The sequence below is a fragment of the Nomascus leucogenys genome, chromosome 3, assembly GCF_006542625.1.
Source record: "Nomascus leucogenys isolate Asia chromosome 3, Asia_NLE_v1, whole genome shotgun sequence".
Classification (NCBI taxonomy): domain Eukaryota; kingdom Metazoa; phylum Chordata; class Mammalia; order Primates; family Hylobatidae; genus Nomascus; species Nomascus leucogenys.
The window spans coordinates 11,987,167-12,007,305 of record NC_044383.1 but is presented as its reverse complement, the minus strand read 5'-3'; the positions used below and the strand labels follow the sequence as shown (position 1 = coordinate 12,007,305).

The 20,139-nt window shown below is 44.7% G+C and overlaps 1 protein-coding gene across 11 annotated transcripts in view; it reads right to left on the bottom strand.

Moving 5' to 3' along the window:
- The window catches only part of FGFR2 (fibroblast growth factor receptor 2), a 121,643-nt gene that overhangs the window by 26,570 nt on the left and 74,934 nt on the right, over positions 1-20,139 (bottom strand). For 7 of the 11 annotated variants that reach the window (XM_030806170.1, XM_030806197.1, XM_030806205.1 and 4 more), the window contains 3 exons: positions 15,427-15,617; positions 12,779-12,923; positions 10,546-10,748 (listed from right to left, as the gene is read on the bottom strand). In XM_030806170.1, the coding sequence (XP_030662030.1) occupies positions 10,546-10,748; positions 12,779-12,923; positions 15,427-15,617 (539 nt within the window). The remainder of the gene's footprint in view (positions 1-10,545; positions 10,749-12,778; positions 12,924-15,426; positions 15,618-20,139) is intronic. The other 4 variants (XM_030806181.1, XM_030806203.1, XM_030806209.1 and 1 more) reach the window with 1 other exon arrangement.

The window sequence follows — 20,139 nt, the reverse complement described above, 5'->3', positions numbered from 1 at the left end:
GCACTGGGGGCCATTCTTTGTTTCTCCCCAGTCCTTCTGGAAACTTATTGATGGCCAGGCCATTCAGTGGAAACGGGCTGCCTCTTGTCTTCGGTTTCAGAAATCAGTGCACTAAACATGTGGGATGAAGCATCGACGGAAAGAAAATACACCTTTTCTCATAACCACACAAGAGAACTCCTCTGCCACCTGGCAGTACACAGGGCTCCACCAAGTTACTTTCTTGTTTATCCTGATCCATTTCAGTGTGTCTGATAAAATGATTATTTCTTAAATATATCATTGTCCTTTGGCTGGTTTCTATGGGAAAAAAAGACTCATGCAGAGCACACTGGAAGGCCACTTCTGAGGGGGACTACGCAATCTTAGTCTGACCACAGGCTGCTTGAACACTGTCTTATTCTAAACCATGAACCAGACTTTGGCCCAAGAGAACAAGAATGTGAAATTAACCATGATCCATCTCCAAGCAGCCAACTAGCCCACCCTGGGCTCTGTCTCCTGCGTGACTGCCCAGGTGGATAGTACTCCTGGATGTGCTTACCAACACCTTCAATCACACTGGCAAAGACCGAGTCCAGATGAACAAATTTAGGTGGGACGAACTTTCACAGGGTGGGTCCTGGGCTCTTCTCACAGGGAACCAGAGGACCTGTCCTGTTCGAAAAGCTTTGAATCTCGCCTTTGTAAACCCAGACTTCCCTCAAAGCAGGCTGGAAATTCAAGAAGATGCCCAAGAATAGATTAGGGGAAGAAAATCACTTTCGGATTAGGAAGTTGTTTTCAGTATTAAAATAAAGAAGTGGGCCATTTTTCACATAGAATTCCTATTATCTTTTTAAAACATACATGAGCACTTCCTGAGCCTTCTGTTCAATCTTTTGGCAGGGGGCAGTTATTCCTAAACTTCATTATGCAGATAGTATGAGCAACATTTATTCATTGTATGGTAAAAATGTTTTAAAAAAGGGAACTAAAGAATCATTAATTGTGGAGCTGAGATCCTCACACCCAAGTGTCTGAGTTGCACAAGCAAATGGCAGAAGCAAGAGGGAAAAGACAAGAAGGTAAATGTGGGTGCTCCTGTGGAATCCGTCCTGCTCCCCACTGAGGTCGCAAACTAGGCACGAACCCCACCCTGGGTGAAACAGACAACTTTAAAGTCCCCGCCATGTGGTATCGAACCTCACTGTAGTGAGCTGACCTCGTCTGCAGGACACATCAGAAGCCGGGAACTTTCAGAGAACATCAAGACTTCCAGGTTGCATTGGTCCACAGGAGCATCTCAAGCTCCATCTACAGAGCTCAGGAAGATTTAGGAGCGGGTTTAAGAGCCAATGATGGATGCTTCCCCAAATCTTTCTGTCCTCCTGATTCATTCTGCATCAGGGCCGTGTGCTATGGATGCCTAAGTATGCCGGTGTTTTCAAGACTACGAAGGTCTTCTGAAAGTTCTTCCCCATGAACAGGCAAAAATCACCACTCATTGCAGGGGGAACTTATGCTTGAGGATATCATGGGCAAGAAGCTCCAGCCAAACTAGTAAGAACCGGCCGGCCAGGCGCAGTGGCTCACGCCCGTAATCTCAACACTTTGGGAGGCTGAAGCAGGCAGATCACTGAGGTCAGGAGTTTGAGACCAGCCTGGCCAACATGGTGAAACCCTATCTCTACTAAAAATGAAAAAATGAGTTGGTTGTGGTGGTAGGCGCCTGTAATCCCAGCTACTCGGGAGGCTGAGGCAGGAGAATCACTTGAACCCAGGAGGCAGAGGTTGCAGTGAACTGAGATTGCACCACAGCACTCCAGCTTGGGCAACAGAGCAAGACTCCGTCTCAAAAAAAAAAAAAAAAAAAAAAGAAGCGGCCTAGCAATGAGACAATTTCCGCAAATGGCCAGGGTCTGGCAGGTTGTGCAGCCAGAACACTCTCTGCATGGCCTGCAGCGTAGCCCCTCATCACTGGATACCAGTTTCCAGGATTCCACTATGGGGTGCATAGGGAGCTGCAATCAATAGAGGAGTGGGAACCGATTAAGCAATTGCTGGGGACCGCAGTCCCGGATGACGTTAACACCCAGCAGAGGAAGAGGCACAGCTGGGCTTCTGTGCCTCCTCCCTGAAAATCACTGCTCTCATCAGTGAGGCTCACAGAATAGGATGTGGAGAAGGCAGCTGTCCCACAGCGAGGTATGAGAACAAGGGCACTTAAAAGTTTCTGGAAGGATATATAAGAGACTTAGCAGTGATCACCTTTGGGGAGAGAGATTAGGAGTTGAGAGAGGGGGTAGAAAATACATTTTATTTCAGAACTTTCTAGACCATTTGGATTTTATGACTATGTATATGTAATTCTTTTATGTTCCAGAAGAAGTACTTTATTTAACAAAAATAGTTTTTAGAATAATAAGGATCTGAGCTGAGGCATGAACAAGGGAAAAGAAAACGAAGGGCATATGCTTGAAATATGCTGACTTCTAAAATGAGTGAAAAGTTACAAGATCATTGCTTTCAGCCCTTCCTTCTGCTACCAGGCTAGGTTTTGTGGCATCTCTGCATCCTTCGAGGTGGGCAGCAGCCAATCTCGTTGCTGCCCTTCCTGTGCTCATCATTCATAACGTGAGGCCCCGCATCAGGCAGGCTGCATCCTGACCAGCTGCAACAACATGGGACTGTGCGGTCAGATTGTCAGGGTCCCCATCCCAGTTTCAGCACTCACTCACTATGTGAGCTTTGGGAAATCACTTCACCTTTCTAGACCTGGGTTTTCTCACGTTAAAAACAAGACAGGGGCCGGGCACAGTGTCTCACACCTGTAATCCCAGCACTTTGGGAAGCCAAGGCAGGCAGATCTTCTGAGGTCAGGAGTTTGAGACCAGCCTGACCAACACGGTGAAACACTGTCTCTACTAAAAATAGAAAAGTTAGCTGGGCGTGGTGGTGCACGCCTGTAATCCCAGCTACTGGGGAGGCTGAGGCAGAAGAATTGCTTGAACCTGGAAGGCAGAGGTTGCGGTGAGCCGAGATGGTGCCACTGCACTGCATCCTGGGCGACAGAGCAAGACCCCGTCTCAAAAACGAAAACAGGAGACAGGAACAGGTCTAACTGCATAGCATTAATGTGACGATAAAATGAGGAGGGAAAAAAGAAAACTGATGAAGTGCTTAATGCTAGGCCTGGCACTAAGAGCTCAGACCAACACTGCAGTATTTTCTCTTAGTCCCTTTAGAATCATTTGCTGCCCAGATCTAAGAGAACAGACAAAGGCACTTCTCTCTGGGTAACTTGGAGCGTTTGGAGCCCAGGGTGGTTCTGTGTGTAAGATACAGTCAGTCCTCCATATCTGTGGGTTCTGCGTTCATGGCTTCAACCAATCAGAGATCAAAAATATTTGAAAGATAACTAATAAAAAATAACCAATACAACAGTTCAAAAATACAAATAAAAAGCAATACAGTATAACAACTATTTACATAGCGTTTACAACGTGTTAGTTATTACAGGGATGACTAGAAATGACTAAGTATACGAGAGGATGTACACAGTTTATATGCAAATACTACACCATTTTAAATAAAGGTCTCGGGCACCCACAGATTTTGGTATATTCGGGGTTGTCAGAACCAATCCCCAACGCATGTCAAGGGACGACTGTACTGTCAAACTGTGCACAACCAGGAAGATAACCCAGTGACGTTAAGGGCTGACTGCAGAAGATACGCCTTAGTGGGCAAGTCTGATTTGCTACATGAGGCCCTCTGCCCACTGCCAGGATGGGCTGGGGTTCTAGCAAGCAGGAGATGAGGAATCCAGGAGTCAGGGAATCACCTCAGGGCAGTAGGCAAACTGGACAGTAAGAGGGTCCTAATGACAAATACGGCTTAGGGCTTACCTCAGAAGAGAAAAATTTAACATTCAGTCTGAAGTTCACCCCTCTATGGCTCACCCATGACCCCAAAGGAATCTGCATCCACAAACCCCTGGCAAAAGTTCACATGTATCTACACCATCCCCCAAACAGACTGTCTCGAGAAGATTTTCATGTGACAGCTTTTCAAATGGAAAGCCTAAAAATAAATAAATAAGAAAACCTTTATCAACTTTAGTGTCATTATTATTAGAATTTAAAAAATGAGGTTTACAAGGATGACTTATGGGAATTTTGTTCAGATGAAGTATGGAGATTCAGATTAAATGTACAAACCTGGAAAATACTTTTATAAGAACACGAAAGGGGGGAAAAGGGTAAGAAAACGTGCAAAGTCTAAGAAACTATAGAATTTGATTGCTCTGTCTACCGAGGTATATCTTAATTTTACCTCCATGCATTTTTACTATGCTTTTAAAATCCCCTCAGGGGCTATAAAATACGGCTGGCTTTCTCTTCATTCCCTTCGACTCCAAGAGCGAGCCTGTGTTGGGGGCTTGGCCCGATCCCGGGCAGGCCATTCCCCTGTGGGACTCCATGTTTTACTGGGCGTCTTTCCTCTGAATCAGGACCCTCAAATAACTCCCACTGCTCATCTCTGAAATCCTTCTACTTCTTTAGCACTATTAAATTATCTTTTCTTTTGCACAAAATCATAATCTTCCTTACTCTTCACTTCCTACCTAGAAACTTCAATTCCAGAGTTTCCTTCCTAACCAATTTTAATATATTCCCTTGTTAGTGATAAGTGAGTTACTTATAAACAATCAACATGAACACTCTAGTAAACTGTTTTCCCACTCCCGAATCTTGGCAGGCATTTTTTTTTTGAGCATGTATTTTCACAGACTCCAATTCCATTTCCTCACTTTCTGGAATCTCTCTAGCATGTGCCGTAAGTCAAGCTTTTAAGTAAATGTGCTTTTCGTACATTTCCATAGTACATATGGGAGATTAAGTGAGGAAGTGTTTTTTTTCCTTTCTTTTTAAAGGGCCACCAAGAAACAATGTTATCTTTTTCTTTTCTTTTTTTTTGTTTGAGACAGAGTTTCACTCTCATTATCCAGGCACGATCTTGGCTCACTGCAACTCCCGCCTCCTGGGTTCAAGTGATTCTCCTTCCTCAGCCTCCCAAGTAGCTGGGATTACAGGCATGTACCAGCACGCCCAGCTAATTTTGTATTTTTAGTAGACACATGGTTTCATCATGCTGGTCAGGCTGGTCTTGAACTCCTGACCTCACATGATCCACCTACGTTGGCCTCCCAAAGTGCTGGGATTACAGGTGTGGGCCACTGCGCCCGGTCTAACAGTGTTATCTCTTTATAGTGAATTAAATGTACCAACTAGAGGGGATTTCTCAGAGAACAGAGCAAGCAGAAGCAAAGATGTTCCAGGGAGAAGAGATGAATTAATACTTGTGTGTTTATTCCCCAGGACTGACAAACACACTTGGACCACAGCCTGCCAAACAGGCCCTGTGACTCTTAGGCTGTAAACCACCTTCCCCCACCAGAACACGAGGCTGGCATTAACATACTTCTGCTTTAATATAAGCCTTGCCCACCACTCCCCTATGGCCAAACAAAATGCTTTCACCACTGCAAGCTGGGTGCCTGAGATAAAGCTTCAAAGGCTTCTGAAGTTGCATTTTTAATTCCTCCATAACAAAATTTAGGTAATTAGGCAAGGCAGTTCATCAGACACTCACTTTTCTCCTGTAGCGAGTCTCTGCCTCCTGCAGGCCTTTCCCTGGGACTCTGAGTAAACCTATCAGAGCCATGAGGCACCAGCCCCAGATGCGCTGGCTCTGCTCGAGAGATCGCATCAGCCAAGATCCAGGTCAGATCTTGGGCAAACTGTCATGTCCTTTGGAGGCTGAGAGACGAGAAAAGGAAGCAGCGAAATAGGGGCAGGGAGGGCGAGGTGCCCACATAAAAGGGCAGATTCCAGTTAAGTCATCCGTGACCACTCTAATTACCCAAATGTTTTCTGGAGCCGGTAAGGTTTAGACCACCTGATTGACCAAAATACAGAGAATATTCCCAGATCATGATGTTCAGCTGCCAGGCAGTAAACGAGCTTCTAGGAGTAGAACATCCATCCCCCTTCCCGGAATTTGGCATATGTTTGAGGATCACTAACACTGGACCTGAGAACTGGCTACTGAGTCACACATTCCTCCCCTGAGGCACCCGCTCCGCTCCTCCCCCTTCATCTTGGTCCTAATTCCTAACGTCCCCAGGAACATGCCATTTGCCTCAAAAGTATTGTTACAAGAGGTAGCCTTCACTGCCCTTGATTTATTATTTATTTTATTTTATTTTATTTTATTGTGTGAGACAGAGTATCACTGTCACCAAGGCTGGAGTGCAGTGGTGCAATCTCAGCTCACTGCAACCTCTACCTCCTGGGTTCTAGTGATTCTCCTGCCTTAGTTTCCCAAGCAGCTGAGACATGAAGCATGCACCACCACACCCAGCTAATTTTTGTACTTTTTAGTGGAGACGGGGTTTCACTGTATGTTGGCCAGGCTGGTCTAGAACTCCTGACTGCAGATGATCTGCCTGTCTTGGTCTCCCAAAGTGCTGGGATTACAGGCATGAGCCACGGCACCCAGCCTACTCTTGATTTTTGTCTGGTTTTCAGCCCACCTGTATCAGCAGCTGAGAAGGTGAAACTAAAGCCTGGAAAAAAAAACAAAACACCCTGCAGCCTCTTGTACCATGCTGACGGCAGTGAGAGAGGGTGTAAGCTGCACAGGAGATGAATTTACCTGGACGGAGCTGACCATAAGACAGTTAAATCTCCATCCCACCCTATGGAAGCTTCAAGCCCCAGAGAAAGAAACTGACATGCTCGATGTAAAACTGATTCAGCAAATCCAGCAACACTGCACGTCTCCTAAACAGGCATCCTCAGTTTCCTCTGCACTCCATCCTCCACCCACCCCTACACCTTCCCCCACCACCCAGTTGATGTGTGGAAAACACAGAAAGTGATGCTGCCCCCTTTAACTCACACAGGCTGCTTCACATTGGCCACTGGCTGTCCAGCAGACCTGTACCAGGAACCAACACGCTCACAAAGATGCCCCTCTCTGGGCTGGCTGTTGTTGGTCTCATTTAACTCGCTGGGTGCCAAAGGAGTGGGAGTGGGTGAGCAGTGTCTGGCACGGTGCCCAAGCCCTGACACTGAATGTGACATGAGCCTCCATCAAAGGACACAGGGAGATGCCACCTGCCATCTGTCTTCCACCACCCAAAAGTTGCTTCTCCTTCTTCAAGCCATGTGCATACAAAGTCTCAAAAAATTCACACTTACTAGGAAATGATTGCAAGGAATTTCTTCTTTGGTACTGGAAAAAAATATTTTTGCTCAAAAAAATAACATAAACTGAAACGTCTGTGTTACACCAGTAAGTCTAGTGCAAATTAATAAATGCCAAGAAGGAAAAACTCACAGAAGGAACAAAAACCCAGCTTTTCTTGTTCTAAAAAGAGAACAAGGATGGACTGAGGGACCTGAGTGAGACACTGTGTGTGTATGGGTGTTGGAGAGGGAGAGTCAGGGCCACGGAGACATTGAGTGATCCTTGTGTCCTAGAGGAGACTGGCCAACACAGAATAAAAAGTGGCCTCATAAATGCCTAGGAACAACCCATCCCTGACACATCTGATTAGAGGCTCACCTGTCGCCAGGTAAAGGCATGCTTGGCATCCCTGTGGTATTTGCTCTGTCATCAACGTATCTGCAGGCCCTTCTGGGGCTTTTCATTCCAGCTCCAGTCCAATAACCCTCTTTTATCCAGATACCCGATAAGCATCTCTTTCTCTACCAAAGGGGCCATGCTTACTGATGAAACATTCTTTGTGAAGATCCAATAATGTACCCCACTTGGACATACAGAAGGAGCTGAGGTGTGTCAACATTCCCCCCAAATATATTAATCTTGCAGAGATGTACTTTTCCAGGGAACTGGTATTTGCCCTGTTTCCTCTGCTTCTGTTATACTCCTTGGCCCTACTGAACACAAGGCAATTTACATTTTCTTTTTTTTCCCACTTTGGGTTTTGTTTTGTTGTTTTGAGTTGGGGTCTTGCTGTGTTGCTCAGGCTGGTCTTGAACTCCTGGGTTCAAAGGATCCTCCCGCTTCAGCCTCCTGTGGAGCTAGGATTACAGGCATTTACCATCAAATAACCTTGGAAACACTGGTGAATGTGACAGGCTGTGTCTTCCATGTAACCTGGTTTATACCCAGCACTTAGTAAATTATGATGAATAAATAAAGGAAGGAGGGAAGAAAAAGAGGAAGGAACTCTGATGTTCCCTCTGGTAACACACGGAAGAGAGGAAAAAGGGCCAACTTAGGCTGAATTCTCTCTCTTTTTTTTTTTTTTTTTTAAAGACGGAGTTTCATTCTTGTTGCCCAGGCTGGAGTGCAATGGTGTGATCTTGGTTCATTGCAACCTCCACCTCCCAGGTTCAAGCGATTCTCCTGCCTCAGCCTCCCAAACAGCTGGGACTACAGGCATGCACCACCACACCCAGCTAATTTTTGTACTTTTAGTAGAGACAAGGTTTCAACATGTTAGTCAGGCTGGATGGTCTCGAACTCCTGACCTCGGGTGATCCACGCGCCTCAGCCTCCCAAAGTGCTGGGATTACAGGCGTGAGCCACCACGCCCGGCCAGGCTGAATTCTCTTAAAGAAAAAATATAAATGGTATTGCATGTGAGTATACATATAATTACTTAATTTAGAACATTCTTACGTCAACTTCCAATGTCTTCCCTCTACTTAGTCCTCAAGGATACATCCACAAGCAGTGTATTTCCAAATACTATTTTTCTCAGACTGTTTTCTTAGATGGACAGTGAAGAAAAGCCAGCTGGCACTGGGGAAAGAAAACAGTGACTGTGGCTGATTCAGGGGGATTTTAAGGGCATCTTACCCTTTTATATTAAGTAAAAAGAAAAGCATTCTAACAGTTGCAGAAAAAAAGATGATGAGATAACTAAGGGGCAGTGGCCTAGCTATGCCAAATTACAAGTTGCCTCCAGAGGTTAGCATTTTTCCCTATTAGAAACAAAAAATAATAGAAACCATGTAAGAGTTATCTCAGGACTGGACTCTTCTAGAAACTGGTTGGCCAACTGGCCTCATCTTTGCTTTCCTGGCCCCAAGAAAGATAATCATGTCACTCAAAATGACAACAGCGTTCTTGGTGGCAGACGTGACCCAACAGGCCCCCTTTTTCCATGCTCTTAACACAATTTGGTCATTCGCCTACACTTGACACACACTTTAAATTCTATCCTCCGTCTCCACAAAGAAAGACCTGCTTGAAACATGGCTTCAGAGAAGTTAACAAGGACCCATTCAGCCGGGGGTTTGGAGCTGGGTTGTGAACAGCCAGACCCATGCCAAAACCACTGCTGACCAACTGGTTCCTAATCCTTCCTAATGCCTTGTCCAGAAAATGTCATTCCTACCTGAAGTCCCGGGAGAGGCACGCCTGCGATTAACCTGGAGTTTCTCAAAGTGCATTCTAAAATCACCATAGGGCTTGTGTAAAATGCAGATTCCTGGCCTTATCCAAGATGACTGAACAAGAATCTCTGGGGCTGAGACAAAGGAATCTGAAATTTTAACAAGCACCCCATATATTTTACTAAAATACACACTGAAATAGAGCCGATGAGTTTGCTGTTTTACTTGCTATTTCAAAAGAAACCTTTATCAGAACCAAGTTTCAAATGCTTTTGTAAACGTTCTGCATCTACATCTGCCTTCCGCTTCCATCTCTGTGAACAAGCAGAAAAGAGCTGCAGCACTTCCTGTCCCACCGACCTATGCAGGGCTTTGGTTTACAGCAGAGGCTCCATCTTGCCCCATCTCCCCCAAAGCAAAATTAAACCAAGCAAAAAGCAACCACCAAAGACCAAGTTGCGGGTTAAAAACAATCTGCTGCTGGTTCCATACAAATATTCTACCAATAAATCCACAGCCACACCTGTGAACTACTAACAATGAGACATAATAGATGCAAGCAATTCTATTGTAAGTTGCAAAGAGGTTAAGCCAAAATTCCGTGTAGAAAGTTATTGTGCACCAGTTTAAATCAAACAGTTCAGATGCACCCCCAGGGCATAAGATACTGATCTTGACTTTAAAAAATAAGTCCGAGAACTTAGAGTCTCTTTCCTGTTAGTGGCATAAGTCCCAAGCGAATGTTCATGCTTATCTTAAAAAAGGTATTAGATCACAGGACACAAATGTGGCTAAAGCTTCGAAGAGACCGCTGTACTTGAGTCTGATCAAACACACACAGGGGGATTTGCCTCCAGTTATTTCTAGTCCTGCTGATTGGTTTTCTGATTCTGACACTATTGTCCTTTCTTGCCCTTGGAACTGGACCCCACTGATCCAAGCGACGCACCATGACTAGACTCTCCAAGCCCCAAACACTAACTGGGTGACCGCCAAGCATCACACCAGAATCACTCGCACATGGAAGCTCACAGAAGTCGATGGTATCAAAGCAAGAGTGCAAGATCCATGAGCTGGCTGGGTCATGGGGGAGGAGTAAATTTCTTTAAACTCTTTATCTACTTTCTGTTACCTGTCTCCGCAGGGGGATGCGCTTGGTCAGCTTGTGCACAGCCGGCTGGCTGCTGAAGTCTGGCTTCTTGGTCGTGTTCTTCATTCGGCACAGGATGACTGTTACCACCATACAGGCGATTAAGAAGACCCCTATGCAGTAAATGGCTATCTCCAGGTAGTCTGGGGAAGCTGTAATCTCCTTTTCTCTTCCAGGAGCTAGATTGCAGATCACAGGAGGAGGAACAGATAAGCAGGCCATAGAGTTAGCACACCAGACTGATGCATCATAGCACAACCAAAGGAACCAAAAGGCGACGACCATTCTCAGGGCAAGGTGAGCTTCCCAAAAACTCAATCCTGCAGAATGGCAGGGGCCATAGGCCTGCCAAGTGCCTCTCCCAAATGAAAATGAATAACCAGGGGTTCACCATTTGACCACCAGGACCCAGGTAGTCACTGTCTCTAGCCTCAGTGGGCACCTGCAATCCAGTGAGTGGCTGACACCCAGTTGCACAGGGCAGGCTATGAGGCCACATTCTGTTAGACACTTGAGTGGAGGACGACCAACTGTACCCACAATGAAAGGATTATCTTTCATGATGGTCTGTGAATGCAAGCCAAATAAAAAATTCTGGAATATCAACGATGCCCGCTTTTGTTTCTAAGGAGACAGTGACAATGCTTCAGTCATGGGTAGGCTCTTCCAAAGGAAGACTCCACAGGATAATTTAACCTGGATGAACACAATTCCATATGAAACTGATGTTCATCTAGTAGGCTGGTCCGAAAAAGTTTTGGTGAATTCCTTAATACCATCTAGTCCATAAACAAACCAATGCATTAAATACACAGATTGAATTGCTTATAATATAGAACCATTAAAGCTTATAATATTCCTTAATAACCTTTTAAGTTTATACATATCTGGTTATACTGTTATGTCACTACAGCTTTTCTCTTAAAGAAAAAACATAAAAGTATTATGTGTGAGTATACATATAATTACTTAATTTAGCACATTTTTATATCAATATCAACTTCCAATGTCTGCCTTCTTCTTAGTCCTCGATGATCCATCTACAAGCAGTGTATTTCCAAACAGTGTTTTTCTCAAACTGCATTCTTAGTTAAGTGCTAGCACTGTCAGGCAAACTGGTTAAGAAGTGCCAGTTAGGCACTACAGAATGCAGTACTGCAAATAAAAGCAAGCTTCAACATAAGAGACGTCTCTTTGTTTCAAAGCAAATATTCACAGAGCAGATTTGCAACAAAAGGAAAAACGGATGCAATGGTATTATTGAAAGCTTATACATTTTAATCAGAAAAATACTTGCAAGATAGTCAAAACTCTCAGCAGCAACAGCACAAAAATGAAACGATCTATTTTATTTTTACTAGATGTAAAATAAGCATGCAGGTAGGCACTGTACTCTAAAAACAAGGAATTAATAACTGGAGTGGAACATCATAAGCTAGCAAACCACAGTCTCTGCAGTTTCACAAAGGAAATGACAAAGAGGCAGATGCATCAGAGAGGACAGTGTTTAATTTCAAGAAAGTTTCACTAGAATAGAGATGTCGGTTAAAGATTCAGACAGCAGCAATGTTTAGGCAACAGGGCTGCAATGATGTTTATTTCTCTGTGAGGCAGAAATAACATCAAGCCCAAGATGGCAGGAGCATGCTTTGCAACGAAAGCAAACCGAAAGTCCATTCGATCGCAACATGCAGCAAGCCACCGATCCCCAAGGTAGGCAACACACTGCTTCTGTGCACCTGACATTCAGAGGTGCCGCTCCCCAGGCTCCTCCATACACATCCCTCTATTTATAGCTCGTTAAAAATACAAAGTGGGATGAAAGCAATAAAAACACATACAGGATTTTAGCAAAATGGAATTTGAAATGAAAATAAATTACTTTGAATTTTACAAAGTAATGTCAACTTCTTCCTTAAGAGAAAGGGGGATGGGCTAATTTATACATTGGCTCAATGACTCACTAAAAATATGAGATCCCTTCAGGTTTTAAGGGTGAAATTTCCCTTGATCATAACTGTGAGTGTGGGATCTCATTGTGTGTGAATTTCCAAGGCAGTTTTCTTATCCCTGAGGGATCATTTTTAACATTTTTTATATCTTTATGCAAGGATAAAAGGGGCCATTTCTGATAACAGAAGCTGTGTTAATTTTATAGCAATCAACCAAGAAAAGGGAAAAAAACCCAGAGAGAAAGAATAGTATATACCTGGCAGAACTGTCAACCATGCAGAGTGAAAGGATATCCCAATAGAATTACCCGCCAAGCACGTATATTCCCCAGCGTCCTCAAAAGTTACATTCCGAATATAGAGAACCTCAATCTCTTTGTCCGTGGTGTTAACACCGGCGGCCTAGAAAACAAGGGAAGCAAGAGAAAAGGCTAGACGACACAGGAATGATTGTGGAGGGGGCTGTGGAACCACAAGGCGTTGCACCGGGGGCTTCAGGGGGTGCTGGCCACTGGGAGATTCCGACTGCAGCCCATCCACAAAGCCCGCAACCAAGAGACACGGAGCAACACTGACCAGCTCACCTCCACAGGCCCGTCACCACACCGGCTTCACCTCCTAGACATGCACGCAATCAAACGCATGGAAAAAATCAACCCACAGAGGTCCGTTCTCTTGGCCTGTGCTTTGGTTTGCATTTAGGGGTGGTTTTCCAAAAGTATGGTGCCCAGAAGGCCAAGCTGGTTGTGGTCCTGTTGGCTGCAGACTCCCACCAAGAGGAAAGGGTAGTTCTATCTAAATTGCTGTGTTTTAAGACAACACATTGCAATAAGCCCAGATGGACACCTCACCCATCCACCTGGCCCTGTGGCAACCAATCAGGGTGGAAGGTTGTCTTGGTTACCAGGCTCTGGTTATGTTTACTTCTGCAATACCATCTTGCCCTACATAGCATTGACAAAAAGAAATGGAAGCAAGCATCATCTTGGTAACCAAAAAAACTGGGCTTTTTTTCTTTTTATTAATAAACATTTGGATGTGAGTCATGACAAACTTAAATAGTCAACCTTTTGCCTTTAGTGGCATCCAGTAGTACATTCATTCAGTAAGATGAACTCCCCTCAAACGTGGTGCAACAAGGTGAAGAACAGCATCTCGTAAGGATCAGGTATGCAACCAAAGAAATGATGCTTTGTTGAACAAATTGCATCATGCCAATATTTCCCTAAAAATTTGAAGTAGAAGGAGACAAACTCTGCTGATACTCAAATGCCCCGCATTAAACAGGCATGGAAGCGTGTGTTTTAAATGGTGTTAATGTGCAGTAATGATGGGAAATGTGCAGCCTAAACAAGATCAACCAGAAGGAACAACTTAAAAACTGGGTGGGGTGGAGGCTAATCTCTAGAAGAAATCGGAGCGAGCACTTTGAACGTTGTGGGCATTTTTCCATGGCTACTGGCATCATACCAGCTGCATCACCGAAGAAAGATTATTATAAATATACCAAGGCCACAAGAGTTATCCTATAAGCTGCCTGCAGTCTCCCAAAGCACCAAGTCTTTTCAGCTTCTATATCCAGCTTTCTTTTTAAAAAAAGACAAAAATGAAAGCATTGTTACCTTGCTGTTTTGGCAGGACAGTGAGCCAGGCAGACTGGTTGGCCTGCCCTATATAATTGGAGACCTTACATATATATTCCCCAGCATCCGCCTCGGTCACATTGAACAGAGCCAGCACTTCTGCATTGGAACTATTTATCCCCGAGTGCTAGAACAGACACAGGAGAACAATATAACGGCCAACCAGGAAGGTCTTAGCATTGTCTATGGTCCCACCACCAACACACCGCAAGAAAACAAACTCCATTACATCTAAACAGCGGCATTAAAGGGCTGTGGGTTTTAAAGAACAAAATCAGTCCAGTGGTGGACAATGGAAAGACCTGGTGCAGAGAAGGGCAGGAGGGTGTGACCGATAGCTAACTGGATAAGTTGGGTGGGTCCCCAGGTTGGTCATCTTTTCCCAGTGCCTTTGATCCTTGGAATTGTTAGCTGGTGAGAACACTTCATTGGCTGAAAGTTCTTAGCTGGGTCACCTATGGTTCTACTGGAAGAATGCTCTTCTTAAGGACATTCATCCTCTATGAGCAACTAGACATGGGAGGCGTGGTAGGCAAGGAGTTAAGAACCAGCTGTACAGACTTAGCTGCCCCTGTCCTCAGTCTCCTGAAGAGCAAATCTAGATCTAAAAAAGAGGCAGATGCTATGAAAATGGGGGCTTGCAAACAAGAAATAAGGAGGGAAAGATATTTTCCTTGTTCAACATTTCACTGGTGCAGAAACATGACCTAGAGTTTATTGTCTAAATCACCTCTGAATGGATTTCAAAGGTCAGGGTTTTGTTATGTTTTTGTTAAAAAAAAAAAAAAAAAAAAATCCAAATTGTTTCTAAAAGGTGGCTACTAAAATTGGATCCTAATGCCCTATTAATGGAAAACAACATCAGGGTAACAATCAACATTGGCACAATGCCTTGAGCCTTCAAAGCTCTTTCCATCCACTCCATCCCATTTATTCTGCACAACCGCCCTATCGGGGAGACAGTATCATGATCTCTACTTCTATAGAGGTACAGCTAAGCCTAAATGTCTGCGATCTCAGGGCTGATAAATAGCTGAACTATTCTCTCTCCAAATTTAGTAGTTCTTCCCCTACTCCATAGTTCCCTTGTGAAATTTTACTAGCAAGCGTAATGATCTGTTAATTCCTTAGCATACTCTCTGCTGGCTAGTCAAAAAAGAGAATCACCCTCTCTCAACTCCAACAGGAAATCAAAGAACCCGTGGCCAAACCCATGAAGGAGGCCCCAGTTGTGGGTACCTTTAGATTCAGAAAGTCCTCACCTTGAGAACCTTGAGGTAGGGCAGCCCGTCGGGCCCGTATTTACTGCCGTTCTTTTCCACGTGCTTGATCCACTGGATGTGGGGCTGGGCATCACTGTAAACCTTGCAGACAAACTCTACGTCTCCTCCGACCACTGTGGAGGCATTTGCCGGCAGTCCGGCTTGGAGGATGGGCCGGTGAGGCGATCGCTCTGGTGGAGAGAGGGAAGAAAGGAGGAGCAGGGATGGGAGAATGAGAGACCAGTAAATAAGTTGTGCTGTCCAGAGGGCTGTCCGTGAACTCGTGCCAGAAAAGCCTCAGGCCTCCTGGCTGACACCTTTGAAATAACACCGTGGCCCCACGAATAACAGAAACGACTTCAAAGGAGACTGCTGGAGTGCGACCCTTGTAAAAAGAACACTTATTTAGAAAATCGAGAGAAGAACTTATTACATCCCAGGTTACTGGCTGTCCACGGCCACCTGATGAATACGGGAAGAGATTCTACTCTGACAATCTAAGTGACAAATGGTAGGGGAGGGAAGCTTCTTCACTTACCCTATTTGAGATAATCTCAAAGACTCACCTCAACCACAAGCTTAACATCACAGGCAAATGACAAGACTAACTTTAAAGACACTCTGAATACCAAATATGGTTTTGATAGGCACATGTCTCCCGATACATTTTTTTTTTCTTTTCTCAGACGGGGTCTCACTTCATTGCCCAGGCTGGAGTGCAGTGGCATAATCACGGCTCACTGCAGCATCAGCCTCCCAGGCTCAGGTGATTCTCCAACCTCAGCCTCCTGCGTAGCTGGGACTACAGGCACCTGCCACCACGCCCAGCTGATTTTCAAATTTTTTATAGAGAGAAGATTTCATCATGTTGCCCGGGCCGGTCTCAAACTCCTACGCTCAAGCGATCCACCTGCCTTGGCCTCCCAAATTGCTGGGATTACAGACGTGAGCCACCACGCTCGGCTCCAATACATTTCTAAGTAATGCTCTGAGAAGACTTCCAACCTTTGTTTTAAAAATTAAAGCCTAAAGCCCAAAGCTATGAAGAGATTTGATTAATAATGGGATTCATCCCTTTATTGTGGAATTCACTCCATTCATTCATTCTTTACTCACCCATTTAGCTCTTTGATGAATATCAGGTGTTACTCTATGCCAGGTACTAAATGCACAAGTAGATGTTTCTTAGCTTATTCCAATATGGCACTGAATGAAACATAAGGAGATGCTGGTTTCCAACTCCTGGCTATGTTTTAGGCTGCCCTATAAAAGGGCAGAGATGGTATCCCAAAATTACTTCCTAGCTTCACTTGTCTTGCCTCTCTCTCCCTCGAGAACACGTTCTCAACAAAGAATACGCCCTCTCATCTTATGCCTGGAAAGGCTTCTCTCCAACTAAGAGGCGGTCTCTGCAGAACTTTTGCGGAGACAATCAAGCCAAGGTGTGCTAGCAACCACACGAGACTCCTCAAGTGTTAAGTAATACCCATGGAAAAATGGGCTAAGGACTTAACTATGCATTTCTCCAAGACACAAATGGCCACTAGGTGTATGAAAAGTTTCTCAATGTCACTAATCATTAGAGAAATGCAAATCAAAACCACAAGGAGCTATCACACGACACCTGTCAGGATGGGAGGAAGAAAAAAAAAAACAACAAGTGTCAGCAAGGATGTGGAGACACTGGAACCCCCGTGCACTGTTGGCAGGAATATAAAATGATGCAGCCACCATGGAAAACAATATGGAGGTTCCTCAAAAAATTAAAAACAGAACTACCCTAAGATCCTGCAATCCCACTTCTCTATTTATCTAAAAGAACTGAAATCAGGATCTGCACTCCTATATTCATTGCAGCACCATTAACAATAGCCAAGAAATGGAATCAATCTAAGGGCCTGCCAAAGGGTTAATTTTTACAATGTGGCTATATACACAACGGAATACTATTCAGCCATGAAGAAGAAGGAAATGGTGTGATATGGGACAACGTGGAAGCCATGATGCTAAGTGAAACAGGACAGTCACAGAAAGACAGATACTGCCTGACTCCACTGATATGAGGTATCTAAATTCATCGCATTCATAACATCAAAGAGTGGAACAGTGGTTGCCGGGGCTGGGACAGGGAAGGAAATGGTGAGTTGCAATCAAGGGGCATAAAGTTTCAGTCAAGCAAGATGAGCAAACTCTAGAGACCTGCTGCACGGCATCATGCCTATAGTCAACAACAACGTATTGTATACTGAAAACTTAGTTGAAGACCAGGCGCAGTGGCTCATGCCTTTGAGCATAATCCCAGAACTTTGGAGGCGGACACAAGAGGACTGCTTGAGGCCAGGAGTGTGAGACCAGCCTGGGCAACATAGCAAGACCCCTATCTCTACAAATAATAAAAAAAGTTAGCCAGACATGGTGGTGCATGCCTGTAGTCCCAGGTACTTGGGACTGAGGTGGGAGAATGGCTTGAGCCCAGGAAGTTGAGGCTGCAGTGAGCCACGATCATGCCATTGCACTCCAGCCTGGACAACAGAGTGAGACCCCATCTTAGAAAAGATAAAAAAAAACTTAGTTGAGACGGTAGTTCTCATGCTTAGCATTCTTGCAACAATAAAATGAAATAAAACAAAAAGAATTAAATGACCACCAGACTGCTACCTGATCTTGTCATACAAACTTACTGGAACCTTCCTACACAGATCTGTCAAAAGCCACACAAAACACAATCATGTGTCCATTCATGAATACAACTCCATCCCGACAGGCCTGCACTTACCAGCCTCCTCCCTCTCTTCCTCCCCTAGGTGTGGGTACTACTACCCTAACCTCCGGTGTTAAAAAACAACTGAGGGAAATGAGGAGAACCCAGCCAGCTCAGCACACCAAGGATGTCTCTGCACTGTACCTGAGAATCCCCGTGCACCAGGCTGGAAACAGCAAATTAGAACAATAGATACCTACATTTTCCTGTATTGGGCCTTTCAGATTAAAATATCATCTAGTGGAATTTGTTGGACAAGAGCCAGACCATGTGCAAATTGATTTTACTGCATAAGCCTGTTGCTGGTCTTTAAAAAGAAAGAAAAAGTGCCAGTGGTTACTCTTAGCACATTTCATTTCAGAATCTCCCATCACTTTACAGACATCTATGTTTTCACATTATAAAGATAAGGATACTGGAGCTGTAAAGAAATCATTCATTTGCCCCTATATTGCCCATGTAGGCTGAGCAAAGAGCCTGAAGTTAAGACTTCAGGTGTTTGTGGGTAGAAAATCTCAAAGCTGGGTCCCTTCAGATGTCAGGTGAAACCCTTGCTCTCTGGCTCATACAATGACCCAGGGATGGGCCCCAGCAAGCCTCCTGGTCAGGCCTAGCAGCTGGCTGGACACCCCAGGGACCTGTCCGCAGCGGGCAGTGACCGAGGTCTGGTTTAATCCCAGCTGGCCTCATCCATGTGGGAAGGACAGAGTTAAGTCCGCGCACGAACAGACACACACTCCTCTCCTCACCAGGCCTCCCACCAAGAGACTTCATAGCACGAGGGGAAGCTGTCCTCTGGGCTAGATCCTGCCAGACAAGGTCACAAACTATGATCCTATGCACCTAGCAAATAGTAAGAAGGTTTACTCCTTCACACAGAAATGGGAACTTTAGTATCAACTCATGCCCTGGCTCCGTTTTCCAGTTTTGTACTTGCACATGCACGTGTGTGTGTAGTGTGGGTGCGTTTTAAGAGAAATATTTACAGTAGGCCTACATATCTATTCTTAGAAACAAAGGTAATAAAATCTTAAATGTCATAAGCCAGATCAACTGAGTTTCAAACCAAGTCCTCTTTCTAAAACATATTTGTTTCTAATAAATCGTTTCACAAGTAAACATTGTGTATGCAGTACCAAATAATGATGCCCCGTGAACAATGAGTGCTTTCATCCCGCCTGACATCTCTGGCCCGCGCCAGGCTTCGGCAGGGAATTTAGTCACTGAGGCAACACTGGCAGGGCCCACTACAGAGCTGCAGTCTTGTTTTCCTTGTGGTCAAAGTGCTGCTGAGCTCCAGTTATTAAGTTATTCCAATGCTATCCCGGCTATGTATACACACACACACACACACACACACACACACACACACACCCCAAGTTTGCAATGGTTTAATGTTATTGCATTTGCAAATTACAGCATACCAAATGTTACACGCTTGCAGTCTTGAATTCATCTTTTCAAATTTTCTCACCTTATACAAAATAACCTCTTAACCACCTCCACTCCCCCTCCGCCCTTTCTCACTTCTGGTAGAAAAACTGCAAGCAGGATTGTTCTGTAATAGAAACCTTACACTGTCTTCCAAACTTATTACAGCTGCCTTCAGTATAAAATGAAACCTTAGAGAATGTTATTTAAAATGTTTTTAAAAAGTCAGTAGGTCTCATGTTTCATTTCTCCACATCAGGCTTTGATTTCCTTTGCAACCTTATTCTCTGCCCTTAAACAAGTCGGAGAAGGAGGCCTGGACGTCTTGGAAAAGGGCCCAGGATGCCAGCATCTGCCGAACCCTGCGCTCCTCCTCTCGAATCCTTCAGCGATCCACCACCCCTCGGAATCCATAAGAACCTCAGAAACAGTGAACAGTAAGTGAAGGACAGCACCTGGACTCCTGTCCTAACTTCTGAAAAACCGAGGTGATGGCAGGGTGCAGATGGTGGACGAGGATG